This window comes from Pelobates fuscus, chromosome 6 (assembly GCF_036172605.1).
Source record: "Pelobates fuscus isolate aPelFus1 chromosome 6, aPelFus1.pri, whole genome shotgun sequence".
NCBI lineage: Eukaryota > Metazoa > Chordata > Amphibia > Anura > Pelobatidae > Pelobates > Pelobates fuscus.
The window spans coordinates 224,682,126-224,699,177 of NC_086322.1; the positions used below are offsets into that span (position 1 = coordinate 224,682,126).

Sequence of the window (17,052 nt, forward strand, 5' to 3'; positions counted from 1 at the left end):
ACACAAACACTGGTAGTGTGAGAGTCTTGTTGCCAGACCTCCTTTTGTGTGTTTGGTCTAAGCATTGTGGGTGTTGTTCCCTATTGTTTGTGATACAGTGTGTATTTTGTGTGTGCCGCTTCGGCCTCCTCCCTCCAAACTTCCTCCTCCTTCCGGTGTGTTGGATTGGTGCTGCACGGTGTGTCACGGCGGAGGGGGAGGGAAGCTGATGGCACTGAGGGGAGGAGGTTGATCAGGATGACGAGGTGAAAATGGCGGATCTTTCGAAATACAATCCCGGCCCCTGACATTCCGGGAGAGTCTGCAGAAATCTCCAAAGCTCTCTGTGCATCCCTTACATCGGTGGCCTGGCACCCCCCTACTCCGATCCCACCACCGCTAGATTCCCACTGGGCTCACGTCCATACTGTGTCCCGGCGGGAGACCTGAGCGGGCTAGATCAGCTGGATGCAGGGAGCGATCCCCACCCGGTATAGTTAATAGCATTGTGCGCTGAGGAAGTGCGACAGAACCGCATCGCAAGCTTTGAGGAGGTGAGAGAATGCCTTAGCACTGGGATATGACAATTCGTCGTGTTTGGGGAGGGGTGAGGGGGGGTCACTGACACAGCAACGATGAGCTGTCTGCTCCCAGGGCCTCCCACTGCCTATCTATGCAGCAATGTTTTTATGGAACTGACCACAGAATGCTTGGAACGTTCTGAAGGTTCGATCTGCATTCTAGTGCTTCTTCAGCGTTTCAAGTCATGGTTGGCATGAGTATGGTTTTGTTTACATAATCTTTGTTGTAGCCGTTTGTTTCCCATTATATGTTGCTTATACGTTGGGGGTCAGCGAAATTGGAGAAGGGGGAAAAAAAAAACCAATAACAATATGTATGTCATTTTAGCCTCTACAATTGATTTGTGCAGTTCTTGAGTTGAATGTGATTTGTTGTTTGGAAACTTGTTAGAGGCAGCTAGGCGATACTGACAATCCAGTTTATTTATGATTCCCTTTAACAGTTGCTAATGACACATTTGCTGACCAAAATGTATTGGTGTCAGAATGACCAAAAGGCAAATCCTCAGCTGTTGACACTACAGTAATCAAAACCACTACAGCTTAAAGGACCACTCTAGTGCCAGGAAAGCATACTCGTTTTCCTGGCACTAGAGTGCCCTGAGGGTGCCCCCACCCTCAGGGACCCCCTCCCGCCCGGCTCTGGAAAGGGGAAAGGGGTTAAATCTTACCTTTTTCCAGCGCTGGGCGGAGAGATTTCCTCCTGCTCTCCTCCTCCGATCCTCCCCGTCGGCTGAATGCGCACGCGCGGCAAGAGCTGCGCGCGCATTCAGCCGGTCACATAGGAAAGCATTCATAATGCTTTCCTATGGACGCTGGCGTGCTCTCACTGTGAAAATCACAGTGAGAAGCACGCAAGCGCCTCTAGCGGCTGTCAATGAGACAGCCACTAGAGGACATAGGGGGAAGGCTTAACCCATTCATAAACATAGCAGTTTCTCTGAAACTGCTATGTTTCTGAAAAAATGGGTTAACCCTAGAAGGACCTGGCACCCAGACCACTTCATTAAGCTGAAGTGGTCTGGGTGCCTAGAGTGGTCCTTTAATGTAGTTGTTCTGGTGTCTACAGCCTGTCCCTGCAAGCATTTTAATGTAAACACTGCCTTTTCAGAGAAATGGAGGTGTTGACATTGCTGCCTTGGGACACCTCCAGTGGCAGTCACTGGAGTGTCATCAGCCATCCCAGAATTAGTGTTCTGGTTTTCTTTGCAACTTTCACTGCACAGAATATCAGTTATTGGCTCAGATTGGTAAGCTGACGTTCTCAGTCAATGAATGGCGATAGCAGTGGCTTCTGTGGCTCTGCATAAGCAGTCCAGTGAGGATCCAAGTAAGAGGGCAAACCGTTTAGCAATTGAAAACTGCACCATTATACCGTAAATGTGCGGTAGTGTGCCCTTTTAAGCCTTTAAAGGGCAGCTGTCATGCCCCAAACAACTTGTGCTACTTAGACTGAGCATTACATTTTATATATACATTGTGCAAGCAGTTCTGCTATCTAATGTATAGATTAGGAGAAAAACCCATTTGAATTTTTTTTTTTTCTCCCAGCAGTCAGGCACCGACTGATTCACAAAGGAGGGCAAAAAAGACCACTCACAGGAGGTCCCTCTGCTGTCCTCCCACATAGCATTGTGGTTGCTAAAGTAACTTCCTAGCCAGCACTTCTAGCACTGGAGTGAAATGTCGTCACTCCATTCCGATGCCGGCACGCTGGCAATGAAGCCAGTGTGCCAATGTCACTGATAAGGTTTGCCATGCAGGGGGGTAAAGTCCCCAACAGAGCAAATCAAAGAACAGAGGCGGCCTTTAAGTGGGTGTTACAGAACAGAGTAGGCTCCTTGCTGCAGCCAGATCAATCATCTATAAAGTCATCAATATTTATTACTTTTTCAATCAAATGCTTTCTAGAGAAACATCTGGACGTATGGCACAAATTTACGACAAACAATGCAGTCTGCCAATCCAATGCTTCTCATAGAGAAGTACTGGACAGATACCCTGTGTCAGCATAATTTAAATGTTTAAGCTAGACGTAGAATAGATTCAGTTATTACATTTATTTTAGCCAGACGCTCTTAGCGGCTGTTTAAATGTCAACCACTAGATGAGAGAAAATTGCAAAATGTAAACTGTGCTGTTTGTCTGAAATGGCACTATTTTCATATGCAAGACTGTAGTCGAAACATCTATATCCCATGGAGTGATTTGGTGCTTACAGCAGCAGTCATAATTTCCACTCACTACTAGCCATTGACAAGTCAAAATTGAGCCCTGGAGAGTAGAATTCATGATGAGTATGCTGTGGCAAGTCATTTTAAAAGCCTAACAAGTAGTGCTTATAGTGTTACTTTTGAATTCATGGCCTACCTGTGAGACTCTATATTGAAACATAGACAGGTGTTTCCTCCTATGTTTATGAAAAGGATAACTTTTTGATTTTTAATGAATTTGAAACTTGTGTTAAATTATGCAAAACATGATAGAATATATCATAAACAGAACTCTAACATAGTGTTATTTTAATATGTAATTCCAACAAAACATAAGCATACAATGTAATTGTTTTTCTTAAACAGCCTTTACTACTGTGAATAAACTGATATTAAATATGTGTAGTTTAAATCATGAGCCGACTAATGAAGATTCCTTTGAATTTTATTTATTTCATTGTACCTCTGGTGCCATTGCTACAGACTACTGCAGTTTTATTTCATATTTTTACTTTGCTTGCAGTTTGCAATCCCCATCATGCTCAGGCAGATATTACGTTTGATAGAAGTTAAGTATGCAGCAGCTTGAGTGGCAGATATTTTAACCTTTTCCTCCAATTCCCTTGTACACATAATTTAAACAATGCAATGCTATTAAAGCAACACCCTACACACCATAACTACTGCAGCTCTCTGGGGTGGTTATGGGCCTTGGCACCTCCAGTGTAAGAAATCAACACCTGTTTTTGAACAGGTTTACTTTTTACCTGGGTTCTGTCAAGTAACAGTTATGGGCTTGCAGGGCTGGGCTGAAATAGTAGCAATGGCGGCATACTCTGAGTGGGTCAGAGTGTCTCTGCCTAGGACTCCCTTTCCCTCAGTGATTATAGCTCATAGTCTATAGCTTATGGATTATAGCGATTTCACCCAAGCACTAGCCGATAAGTGTAGGGTGAAATATAACTGACTTTATACCTGCGTCCCAAAAAGGAGGTCACCGCAAGAACAATAAACATTGCGACATAGCTAGTGCCTAGGTTTCTGTACCTGGTCAAGTAATTTAATTAGAGGACACCTCAGCGCTAGTTAACATTTTTTATAATAAAAACAGGGTTCCCAAACAAAATCTTTGAATGTCCATTCTGTCTAAAAAGCACTATGATCTTAGGTATCTAGCCTGGGGTAGCTGGAAGTTAAGTTGTGACCAAGCCTCAACCGTCCTCCTATCTGGCACAGAGTTCCACAGTACTGGGTGGGAAATGCTGGTCACTTAGTCATTGGTATTGTTTCATGGCTCTCCACCTCCTCTGCCACCCCTCCAAATAGAGAGTTGGGTAACTCTGGGACTGAGCGCCCTGGCCAAAGTTTTACCAGACCACGGCAACTCCGCAATCTGATTAGGAGTTCCAGAGAGTATGTGGGTTGCTCCAGGTCAGGCACGCCATGCCTTTATGGGTTTCCTGCCAGTCCGTGATGACTCCTGGGCTTCTGGAAAGGGACGCTATTCTGGGAGGCATGGGCTGGAGGTGGAAATGTAGTGATTATGGGAATTATGTACCAGTCTCGGATGACCGGGTGGTCTGTCACATTAGCTGATTGCTCTCAATCAATGAGCTAAGCTCTGCATCTCCAGGTTCAGCTCAGAGTAGAGCGCTTCCAGCTGTCAGAGAGGCAGTGACTGACACCTGGCAAAATCCAGAGAAGGAAGTCAAACTGTTACAAGGTAGACTTTGGCATCAATGGGTCTTTCATTTTTAAATATGATGGTTGAAAGTATTTTGTATGTTCTAGTTAAACAATATTTATTCACAAAAGTGGTATTGTGGCCCCCAACAATTTCTATCTTTCTATGGAAAGGTGGAAGGGGTTTTCAATCACAATTTTTCCCCACTGTAACCTATTTGGATTTTGCTTACCAAGCCTCAATAAGCAAACCAGTAACCAACCTCATGCTGATGAGTTGCACAGCTGTCCATGAGTGGTTCACTGGTTTTGCATCTTTTCCTAAATTGTGTTCCAAGCAGTTGTATACTGCAAACACAGATTAAAAGGGATCCATGTTTAAAATGGAATGAGGCAAAAATGTGATTCTTTGTTAAACTAATTTGCATATGCCCACCCAGAATCCTTTGCGGTTGTAACATCACTGCAGATTTGGGATTTCTGTGGGAAAAGCAAGTCTTATGGCTTGACTGGTGTGCAGATTTTTGTTTAACATTGTATTAACTATCCACAGACTTCAGGTGGAAGGGGGTTTTCAATCACAATTTTTCCCCACCATAACCTATTTGGATTTTTCTCCCTATGGAATATACACATAGATGACATGATACATAATTAAAAACACTGATATAATTGTTTTTTCTTTACCTCAATTAGCCAGCAAAAGACATTCTTGATGGCAATATATTTTTTTTCCCTTGTAAGCTGATCTTGTTTACAGTGAGTTGCTCATTGCTGCTTGAGAAGGGGTCTCTGTAAACTATCATGATGACTTATGTTGGTAGAATCTCCCCTTGCATGCATATTGAATTTGCTTGTGTGCTAGTGACATCCGTATTCAGTGATTGACGGCTGATGAAAATAAGGTAAAGACTTTCAGAATGTTCTGCAGCCTTTAGAAAGATTGTATTCATCAAAAAAAAATTATACTTTTGTAAGGTCGCTTCCAGTCCCTTCTTCCTTCACTATTGCAGTGAAATAGGATTAATAGACGATATGCTTAGTAAAAAGCTTACCTGCCTCTGCTGCATTTTCATGTTTTGTGGCTTCACTGCCTCATGTTGCCTTGATCACGCATGCTTGGGCATCTGATAGAGAAATTCTGCGCTTGTCTGCTCGAACTTCTCTATCACAGTAAATGGCACTGCTAGAGTTAACTAATTTACTTTGCCAGGCCTTGGCCAGCAAAGTAAGTTTAAAAAAAAGTAAGTGAGAAAAGATAATGTTAACATTTAACACAACCAATAACTGCTGTTAAAAGTAGGGACTTGACAAATTCTCTTTTTTATTATTATTTATATAGTGCCAGCAAAATTCCATAGCACTGTACAATGGGTAGACTAACACATGTAATTGTAACCAGACAAATGGACGCACAGAGGGGTTGAGGGCCCTGCTCAATATGCTTACATTCTAGAGGGAGTGGGGTATAGTGACACAAAGGGTATAAGTTTAAAGAGCATAACATTTTGTTTCTACATGGTGCTAGCCTAATTGATAATATATTTTATATATATATATATATTTATTTTTATATATAAACTTATTATTTTATTTAATTTGACCTTCCTGGACTGCTGATTTACCATCACCATACTGTGACCAAAGCTGTAAAAAGGCACCCTGGGTCTGCCCACACCAATAGAATATCCACAGAAATAAACAAAAGCTTTAGTATTCATCCAAGATGTGTTCCTTTAATAGGAAACTCACAGGTAAAACAAACAAGCAGTGCTTCAACCCCATAAAGATCTCGTAAGGTCAAAATGTTGCCTGATCTACCTGTAAGCAACTGATCATGTGGGAATGCATTTCTAAAGTGTGCTGGTTTCTTTTGTTTAAAAGTATGGCAGTAAAGACCTAAAATAAGGGTTCTGCCACCAAATCACACAATCATGTCCAACTACTTTCAGCTAACACTATTGAGACAGGACGCCATGACCTAAACTACAATCCTGCATCTAGGGGTTTACCATTCAACTTCAGCCGGTATCATGCGACCGTTATTACAATCAAAATGTCGCAAACTTATTTTTATGCCAAAATCAGAAGCTTCTGTCTTAAAACCAGGCCTAAACCGTAATTACATTGTTAAAGGGTTACTCCACTCACATTAGACATTCTTTTTATAGTGTCTTTAATTAAACTATTAATCAGTGTCTTAAGGCCTCCATTTTTTTCAGCTCTGCTTTAGTATCTTTTTTTTCTTTTTTTCGTAAGGGGGTTGATTTAGAATTCAGTGCGGACAATATGAACAATGAGACAATTCTAATTGGTTAAGTAAACTCAAATGGTCTTAGAACTGCAGTTACCAGATCTGCGCATAGCCTGGTTCAATGTACAGTAACCTGGGCTATGTGTAAACGGATGGCAAACATGGTATGGCTGCTGTCAGGCTACATAAGAGCCCCACTAATGCTGTGCGATGAGTTGAACGGTCCTTAGGGCAAGAAAACTACTTCTCCATAAACTTCTGACAGCAGAGGTTTGTGGGATAAGAGCAGGCCTCCTAGACAAGAATGAGACGCTCCTCACTGGAGCACCATTCCTGTTTAGTATTAGTCCTGTAGTTGCTGGCAGACCCACTAAACATTGTTATGCTTGGAATTTGAAAAGGTATATTTATTTCCATTTGGTTTTGCATTGTATAAATGTTCCCTGTAGTCTCCCCTTAAGTCCAAAGAAAATAGTTTTACTTTAGGGATTACTATATTTAACTGACTGATGGAAGTACAATTTTGCTGACATAGTATTTTCACTGAATGCAACTGGACTGGTTTTCTTTTGAGTATCCTCTAACTCTAAATTGACTTTTGGCCTCGCCCCTGGCCTGCCTCTTTGTGTATCTCAGCCAATCCAATGCTTTTCCTATGGGAAAGAATTAAAATGGGCTGAGCTTATCGATTCTGATGTCAGCCAAGGAGGAGGATCGGGGGCAGAGCCAAATACCAGTATTTGAAATAAGGTGAGTGTTCACCCTATTTAAAAGAGCACTATAGTGCCTGGTTAACAACTCGTTTTCCTGGCACTATAGGGTCATTAGGGTCCCCCCTCCTGCTGGGCTGAAGGGGTTAAAACCCCTTCAGCCACTTACCTTTCTCCAGCCCTGGGCTCCCTTGGCGCTGGTGACCTCTCCTTCCCCTGCCGACATCAGCTCCGAATGCGCAAGAGCCGCACGCGCATTCAAACCGCCCATAGGAAAGCATTACTCAATGCTTTCCTATGGACGTCCAGCGTCTTCTAACTGTGATTTCCACAGTGAGAATCGCGGAAGCGCCTCTAGCCACAATAGGGTCAGGAATACACATTTGTGTGTCTGATCCTATAGTATTCCTTTCACTCCTAAATGGCAGTGAAACTTCAGAGGCATGATCTATACACCAAAACTGCTTCATTAAGCGAACGTTTTCTTGGTGACTATAGTGTCGCTTTAACAAAGTATGGATCATGCAATTCTGTCTCGGAACAAGCCTGAATTCGGTGTAGATTTCAGCCAGATTGTACGCTGATGGGTAGCTGAAATCCAGACCCAAAAAGCTTCAAGTTTGGCATTGGGCAACATGTTTATGTTTAGGCTGGCAAGGAATCCTAGGAGTTGTAAGAGATGTGGGTATACCTTTTGGCCACCCTTGCCTTAACCTGTACATTAACCCTGTAGCAGAGGTTAAAGACCTTAAAGGGACACTATAGTCACCTGAATAACTTTAGCTTAATGAAGCAGTTTTGGTGTATAGAACATGCCCCTGCAGCCACACTGCTCAATCCTCTGCCATTTAGGAGTTAAATCCCTTTGTTTATGAACCCTAGTCACACCTCCCTGCATGTGACTTGCACAGCCTTCCATAAACACTTCCTGTAAACAGAGCCCTATTTAGGCTTTCTTTATTGCAAGTTCTGTTTAATTAAGATTTTCTTATCCCCTGCTATGTTAATAGCTTGCTTGACCATGCAAGAGCCTCCTGTATGTGATTAAAGTTCAATTTAGAGATTGAGATACAATTATTTAAGGTAAATTATGTTTGAAAGTGAAACCAGTTTTTTTTTCATGCAGGCTCTGTCAATCATAGCCAGGGGAGGAGTGGCTAGGGCTGCATAAACAGAAACAAAGTGATTTAACTCCTAAATGACAGTGAATTGAGCAGTGAAATTGCAGGGGAATGATCTATACACTAAAACTGCTTTATTTAGCTAAAGTAATTTAGGTGACTATAGTGTTCCTTTAACCCCTTAAGGACACATGACATGTGTGACATGTCATGATTCCCTTTTATTCCAGAAGTTTGGTCCTTAACCCCTTAAGGACCAAACTTCTGGAATAAAATGGAATCATGACGTGTCAGACATGTCATGTGTCCTTAAGGGGTTAATCGCTTCCTCATTTGCATACCCCCGAATTGTACATTCTATAAGACTGCAGGTCTGCAGACTTGGCTGGCACACATAGTTTTGCTTAAACAATGCTATTCTGACTAGACTTCCTTTAGACACTCTGAATGCTGAAAAGCCTGTTGGGGATACTAGAATATATTTGTCCTTTCACTCCTTTTGTTATATCTAAAGATCTTATGTCCAGCTGTTGCCATTCAGCTTTCCCAGCCTTTTGATGTCAGAACAGAAGCAATGATAAACAGAGCAGAATAAAGAGGAATGTCTTGTTCTGTATAATGAAAACAGATGGCATGATAGGAAAAGAACAGTATAGAATATTATTGTCTTGAAGGTCAATTATTTACAGGTTATATCATTTGTAGCAATGTTGTGTGTGATTTTTCTTTTTTTTTTTTTTTCTTCTAATATTGTTTATGCAACAGGTTACCAGAAAGCATACATTAAGCTTTGTCTTGATTTTTCAAGGAATACTATAGCATTAGAATTACATATATGTATTCCTAGCCCCCCTGTAAAGAGTGAAAATGCCATTTTACTTGCCTCTTCCCCCTCAAAGCGCCGTTCACCACGCTGTCCTTCCGGTTCTTTGGCTGCAATTATAGGGATCAATGAGCTCAACAGATCCAATGTTTCCTATAGGAAAGCATTGGCAGGCTGCGTCTTGCAGAATGGTAGTGTTTTACATTGCAGGGTGGGACATAGCACCCTGTTCACTACAGATAGAGTGTGGATGCCTGTATAGTGTCCCTCACGTATGTCTCTTGTTCGTTGTTTTTTTTTTTTTTTTTTGCATGCTCAAATCTTTTTATCAAAAGTAGTATTTGTGCCCGTAGTGTCCCTTTAAGTAGGTCATCCTGAGATATTTTTTTTTCTTTAGAACTTCAATAGCATTACATTCTAAGACTTGGGTACCTGTTTTATTTTAGTGATGTAGTAATCATGATGATACATGCATGCATCCTTATTGTTAATTTGCTTCATGTTTTCAAGGAGTAGTTTTGAAGATTAGTGCAATGTGACACGTATGTGTTTGCCTATATGTGTATTTTTATATTCTTGACCCTGTTTATCATGTGCTCCTTCTTCAAATTCTTCAGTCCCTCGGTCTCTGTGACATTGTACTCTCTCTTCCAACTTTCATTCAGTGTCTCCTTATCTAATGATACTTCCTCCCCTCATCATGTCTCAGTTGCCCTCAAGGGTCTGTTCTTGGTCCATATTTTGCTTTCTCTTTTAATACTGCCTCTCTTCGAAAACATGTTAATTCTTTTGGATTCCTCTACCACCTGTATGCTGATGACACCCCGATAAATCTCTCCTCCCTGATCTCTTCCCCTGCTGTCCTAGAACGCATTACCACTTGCCTATCTTTCATCTCTGATTGGATGTTCTTCTACTTTCTGAAGGAGCTTGTTCATGCTCTAGTAATTTCTTTAAAGGGACACTGTAGTTGTTCTGGTGACTATTGCTTATTGAATTTGTTGTGGTGAGTAGAATCATTACCTTCAGGCTTTTTTGCTGTAAACATTGTCTTTTCAGAGAAACTGCAGTGTTTACATTACAGCCTAGTGATAACTTCACTGCCCACTCCTCAGATAGCTGTTAGAGATCCTTCCTGGGTCATGGCTGCCTAAAATGCATCCAAGCATTCAGTATCTCCTCCCTCTGCATGCAGACACTGAACTTTCCTCATAGAGATTCATTGATTCAATTAATCTCTGAGGAGTTGCTGATTTGGCCAGGGCTGTTTGAATTGTGCTGGCTCTGCCCCTGGTCTGCCTCTTTGTCAGTCTCAGCCAATCCTATGGGGAAGCATTGTGATTGGATCAGACCACCACTTCTGATGATGTCCGCAGGCAGTGGGCAGGTCTAAAGGAAACAGAGCCAGAGTTAGCAGCTCCAGACTTGAAAACAAGTAAGATTTTGCTATTTTTAGGGAGGCATGAGAGGAGCAGGTGGACTAGATGGTGGTTTTAACCCTGTAGGGTCAGAAATGCATGTTTGTGTTTCTGACCTTATAGTGCTCCTTTAATTACTGTAATTTTCTCCTAAATGGTTTCCTCAGAAAACTTGCTACCTCTCTACTGCCTGTAAAGAATGCAGCCGCTAGCCTGATTTTTCTCTCCTAGTGCTTCTCTCACACCTTGCCCTTCTTTAAATCCTTACATTGGCTTCATTTACCCTACAGTAGTCAATTCAAAATACTAACCCTAACCTACAAAGCTCTAAACAACTGGCCCCTGTTTTGTATTTCTCCACTAATTCGTAGGTATGCCCATTCTTGGTCTCTGCGCTCTGCAGGTGACCTTCTCCTCTCTGCCAAAGTCAGAGCAACTGCACCAATACATTTTATGATTCCCTATCTCCAGCTCTGGTGATGATTATCTAGTTGTTTTATGGCTTGGGCCTGGTGTAAGATCAAAGCCTACAATAAATGTTATCCCAACATGTACAAAAACAACTAGTAACATATATCAAATGCCAACTCATGCTTTGGCATGACACTGTACTTCTCGCAGGTGGTCCCATTTGTTTGGAACAGTCTATCTACCCCAACTCAAACTCTCCTCTTGTCTTCAATCATGTAAGAAGTACATCAGAATCTCCTCAGGAAAAACATATGGCCTCCAAGAGTAACTTCTATTTCACAAACCTATATCTCTTTGAAAAGGTCACGCACCACTCCCACCTTCCACCACCCTCGATTCCCTTCCTATTGTGTTTTCATAACCCACCTCCTCTAGATTGTAAGCTCTTTTGAGCAGGGTCCACCTACTGTTTCTGTAACATTTTGTCTCACTAATTGTTAACTTTCTTCCTTTTATAATATTGTAAAGTTCTGCAGAACAAGTTGATGCTATATAAATGCCAATAATAATAATAGTGCAGGGCTTGACAAATTCACAAATCTCGGGAGCCCATGAAGAAACCTTTACATTACAATAACAAATCCATGGTATAATTAAAGGAACACTATTGTGTCAGGAATACATTGTACTGCTGGTGAAGCTGTTTAGGTCCCCAGCAGATGACTCTGAAAAGGTGTTTCTACTTACCTTGTCTCCCACCCCAGTCTCCACCTCTTAGACAGCCACTGGAGGCAATTCCTGCATTTACACGAAGTTTAACTTTGTGAAACAACACTTTGTAGGCGGACTTCTAAATCCACATAGGCAAGGATTGAGTCAATCCTTTCCTATGGGAAAGGCTTAATGCGCCATGCATGCGCACTAGGTTCCCCTGATAGGTTCACGCTGTTGTTGTCGGAACTTGGTGCTGGAATTAAGTTTTTGAAGGGTTATTTATCCCTTTCATGGATGGGGGAGGGGAACTAGGGGGATAGGGTCACGGAGACAGAGGGACTGTTTGTATACCTGTTTATATAATGTTCCTATAAGTTCAATTATCTTGGATCAATGAAATTCATTGACCAAAAATGTAAGCCTAGAGCTTCATGCTACATACGGTAATTATCCAATACTTAAAGGGACACTCCAGGCACCCAGACCACGTCTATCAGACAGCCACTAGAGGGGCTTTTGGGTTCTTAAACGACTTTTTGGTTTGCTTTCCTATGGGGAGGTCGATTGCGCACGCGGCCATTGCCGCGCATGCGCATTAGGTCTCCACTGCTGGCGCACATCAGCGGGGAAGGAGCATTTGGTTCTGGATTCAGGAAAGTGTCTCAAGGGGTCTTAACCCCTTCAGAAACATGGGATGGGGGGCACTGTAGGATTTTCTAGTGCCAGGAATATGGGTTTGTTTTCCTGCCACTGGAGAGTCCCTTTAACCTCTTAACGACGCTTGACGGAATTTTTTCCGTCAAGGCAGACCTACCGTTAAGGACGCATGATGGAAAATTTCCGTAGTTTACTAAAGTTAACACCAGATAGCGGGGTTAACACTCAGACCAGGAGCACCCGATCGCGAGGTCCCTGCAGCTGTGATCACTCTCTGAAAGGCTGTAGGGACTTCTGATCCGCCTCCCTGTGCTTCCGTGTGCAGGGAGACAGATTAGCAGTGATCTTCTCCCTGTGTGAAAAAATTGTTAGTTTAAAATCCAACCCCCCCTTTACCCCCTATAAATTAAAAAAATTAACCCCCTTCCCTGCCAATTGATCACAGACTTCAGTGAGCCTTGTCTCTTATATGGCATTGTAGCTTCACAGAATAGTGCAGAAGGCATACAATGGGGGTATCGTTATAGTCAGCAGATGTAGCTGAACACAATATGGGGCGCAGGAATAGTACACACCAGCTTTACGAAATAAACATTACAAAAACCTTGTTATGTGTATATGCCAAAATAGAGAAAAGAAAAAAAAAAATGTTACTCCAATATTTAGCAGAGATTGGCAATGAAATGGCTACGTAAAAAGTGTCAAAATAACCTTAGGTAAATAGCCGATGATGTCTACTTAATATACATACCGTATATACTCGAGTATAAGCCGACCCGAATATAAGCCGAGGCCCCTAATTTTACCCCAAAAAACTGGGAAAACTTATTGACTCGAGTATAAGACTAGGGTGGGAAATGCAGCAGCTACTGGTAAATTTCGAAATAAAATTAGATCCTAAAAAAATTATATTAATTGAATATTGATTTACAGTGTGTGTGTATATAATGAATGCAGTGTGTGTGTGAGTGCGGTGTGTGTGTGAGCGCGGTGTGTGTGTGATGCAGAGCATTGGAGGGGGGTGGCATTTTTATTATTTTTTTTGTTGTATTATATTTTATTTAATAAATATTTTATTTTATTATAATTTTTTTTTTTTCGTCCCCCCTCCCTGCTTGATACATGGCGCTGGTCCATGCAGCTCTTCTGTCAGCTCACACTGTAAGTCTCGCGAGAGCCGCACTATGACCCCGCGGCTCTCGCGAGACTTACACTGGGAGCTGACCGAGGTGCTGAACGGACCGGCGCGGAGGAGAAGGGAGCTGACAGGAGCTGCAGGAGAGGTAAGTAAACGCTCTGCAGCTCCCACAGCCCCCTGTCTGTATTATGGCAATGCAAATTGAGTATAAGCCGAGTTGGGGTTTTTCAGCACAAAAAATGTGCTGAAAAACTCGGCTTATACTCGAGTATATACTTTTGTGTGGCAATTTTGTTTTCATTGATGGATACTAAACCTACAAAACAAACATACCAACTTCTAAAATTGTTTTACATTGAAATGTTATTTTAGTCTAGTCCTTTTATTTAGTTACCTGTAACTTTCAAAATAAGCTGAAATACTATACATATTATGTACTTTATAAATCAAGACACATAAATGAATTTATTTTGAATTACTTTTTCTAAGCTGGACATATTATGCACATGCCATTATTGCCAAAACTGTGAAAAAAGTTTTTGGGTCCCCCCCCATTTGTTGGCATTTGTTTTATAATTAATGAGAATTTATCTATGTATATGTGACATCAAATTAATGCCCCTTTTGCCCTCTAAAAAACTGTATATAATATGTGTTTGGTGCAATAAATGACAGAGATGCAAATTGCGTCTGAACACAAACAGCAAAAATGGCCTTAAGGGTAATTCCAGTTTTTGAAGCTGTGTCCTTAAGGGGTTAATGCTGAATAACATTTGCACTATAATGCACCTTAAATAGAAACCTATCTTTAGAGTTTTCTTGTAAAAGCAAAGAAAAAAAAAATCAGAAAAAGGGGATTTTTTTTTATTTAAAAAAATAAAGTAATAATAAAATATATACATCACCCCACCCCCCCTCAAAATTATTACTTTAGGGTGAAAAGGTAAATCAACTTATTCACCCTGCTGCCTGCCTAGTACATGTCCAGGGCTTATACATTCCTTACTCCTGTATTCTTTTTGTATTGATGCAGGTTTCTGAAACTTTTGACTCATGGAAAAAACACTTCTGTTATGTTTCATTCTTTTGTTGTTTATACTACTGCAGATAAAAACTTTAAATGTCTTTAGAGTGACCAACGATATTTGTGCAAATAAATAGAGGAACATTGCTATTTGCAACTCTGTAGGTATGCTCCAACCAAAAAAACTGTAGTTTTTGGGTTTTTTTTTGCTATAGAAATTTTGCCTATCTTGTCACTCCTCACACCCAAAAGGGAAAAAAATAGCTTAAAGGGACACTATAGTCACCTGAACAACTACAGCTTAATGTAGTTGTTCAGGTATTATCTATAGCTCCCTGCAGGCAATCTAATGTAAACACTGTATTTTCAGAGACAATACAGTGTTTACATTGATTGATAGGAATACCTCCAGTGGCCGTCACTCAGACGGCCACTAGAGGGACTTCCTATCACACAGGGCCCTAAAAAGGCCCTGGACACGTCAGACGTATTAAAATACGTCTGACATGTTCAGGAGAGAGAAGGCACTGTGTGCGCGCCTTCTCTCTCCAGCCTGTCAGCGGAGGAGGGGGGCGGGGAAAGACCGCGAGCTGAGCTGTCGCTCAGCTCGCGGCCACGCACACCGAGCGCTTGCGCGGCAGTGCGCTCAGGACTTCAGAGGGCGGCATGAATGCCGCCCTCTGAAGTATGTGCGCATGTGTGGCGAAGCCGCGCATGCGCACAAGGGAGCAATGACGCTTCCAAATGGAAGCGTCTGATTGCTCCCTGCTCGCGCCCGCCTATTTCGTCATTTTGACGAAATAGGGGGCGCGGCTTCACGAGGCTCCCGGCGCTGGAACCAGGTAAGTAAAATCTCCTCCCTGGAGAGTCCCTTTAACTCATCCCGAGGCCAAGTTCTCTCTGCACACCGATCTTTCTCCATTGGTATTACTCTCCCTTTCCAGAGAGGTACTGATGTTGTGGAGACCACAGGCAGCATGGAGATTGGGGTCGTACCTCCATTGGCTCTCTGTTCTCGGCGTATTGTACATGGTGATGACAGTTGCAAGAAATGTACAGAATTCTTATTAGCCAGTCTGGCAGAACTGTTATTCCGGGATGGCTTATGATGCCCCAATGACACTGTAAATTTCAAAACTGTGCTGGTTATTTGTTGTAAAGACGAGGTGAGAGTGGAATGCTTAGGGGGTCAGGTTAAACTTGTATTTTTGTTGTTTTCACTTATGTATCCAAAATGTAGGCTTTATTCTCACTTGGATTTTTTTCTCTTTGTTTATTGCGGCTTTAGCATTAGCTATTGAAGGTCTAGAATGGATGCGGTATCTACAGAACTCAACAATGTCCTTCCTGATGAAATCATGGAATCTGAAATGTCCTTGGCCGATGATGATTGCATTGAAGCAATCACGATATCCTCTCCTATGGTTGATGATGTTCCAATGGAAACCGAAATGGATGAAATTGTGGAAATTAACAGTAGTGGGGAATGTGTAACTACATCTTTTCCTAAGGAGGGAATTACAACAACGAGCAACCACTCAAGTCATCTTGCGGTGGTGAGTGTTTCTTCCAAGCCTGATTCTGGACCATCTGCAGCAGCTATAAAAACAGTTTATCAGACTGGTGTGCACAAACGTGGTACACCAATCTCTGGACAAATGATTCTTAATAAGACTTCTGAGCTTACACCTAGCAGCCATTTGGTGAAGCATGAAGGGCAGAAGCTTATAGTGACAACTCTTGGGAAGGCCAGCCATCCTTTATTCTTGACACTTCCTCAAGGTACACAAAAGAATGCCACTCATATCCAGCATCTGGATTCTAAAGGCAATCCGCAGCAGATCAAATTGGTCACTATTGGTGGAACTAGACCTGAGGTGAAACCTGTCATTGGTGGTATGTCTTTAAGCTCTGCCCATCTCATCGGTTCCTCTGTCAAGTCCGCTGGATTTGTGGGGCCTGCATCGCAGACTTTGCAGGTAATAATATGCATGGTGGTTTTATTTGTTTAGTTTTTATTTCTGTTTTGAATGATGTGTATGTTTGACAGGGGCCAGAAATTATGGAGTGATAAAGTATTTGTGCACCAACATTTTGTATATAATAAAGACTTATTTGCCCAATATGCCCTTCATATAGACATTTAAAAAATGCAGCTGCAAATTTGCTTACAACAGGAGGATATAGGAAATCTAACATGTTCTCATGATACTTAAATTTTTGTATTTATTTATTTTATTTTATTTTTAACTAAAATTTAATACAGTGGATTTACATTTTCTTGTGAGTGGTGCATTGACTGAATCCCACCACACATACTGAAGTG

The 17,052-nt window shown here is 41.8% G+C and overlaps 1 protein-coding gene across 1 annotated transcript in view; it reads left to right on the forward strand.

Moving 5' to 3' along the window:
• The first annotated feature begins 216 nt into the window (after positions 1-216).
• Positions 217-17,052, forward strand: part of LIN54 (lin-54 DREAM MuvB core complex component) — a 75,570-nt gene continuing 58,734 nt past the window's right edge. The window contains exons 1-2 of the mRNA XM_063458783.1: positions 217-533; positions 16,015-16,705. Of these exons, the coding sequence (XP_063314853.1) occupies positions 16,037-16,705 (669 nt within the window). The 5' untranslated portion in view covers positions 217-533; positions 16,015-16,036. The remainder of the gene's footprint in view (positions 534-16,014; positions 16,706-17,052) is intronic.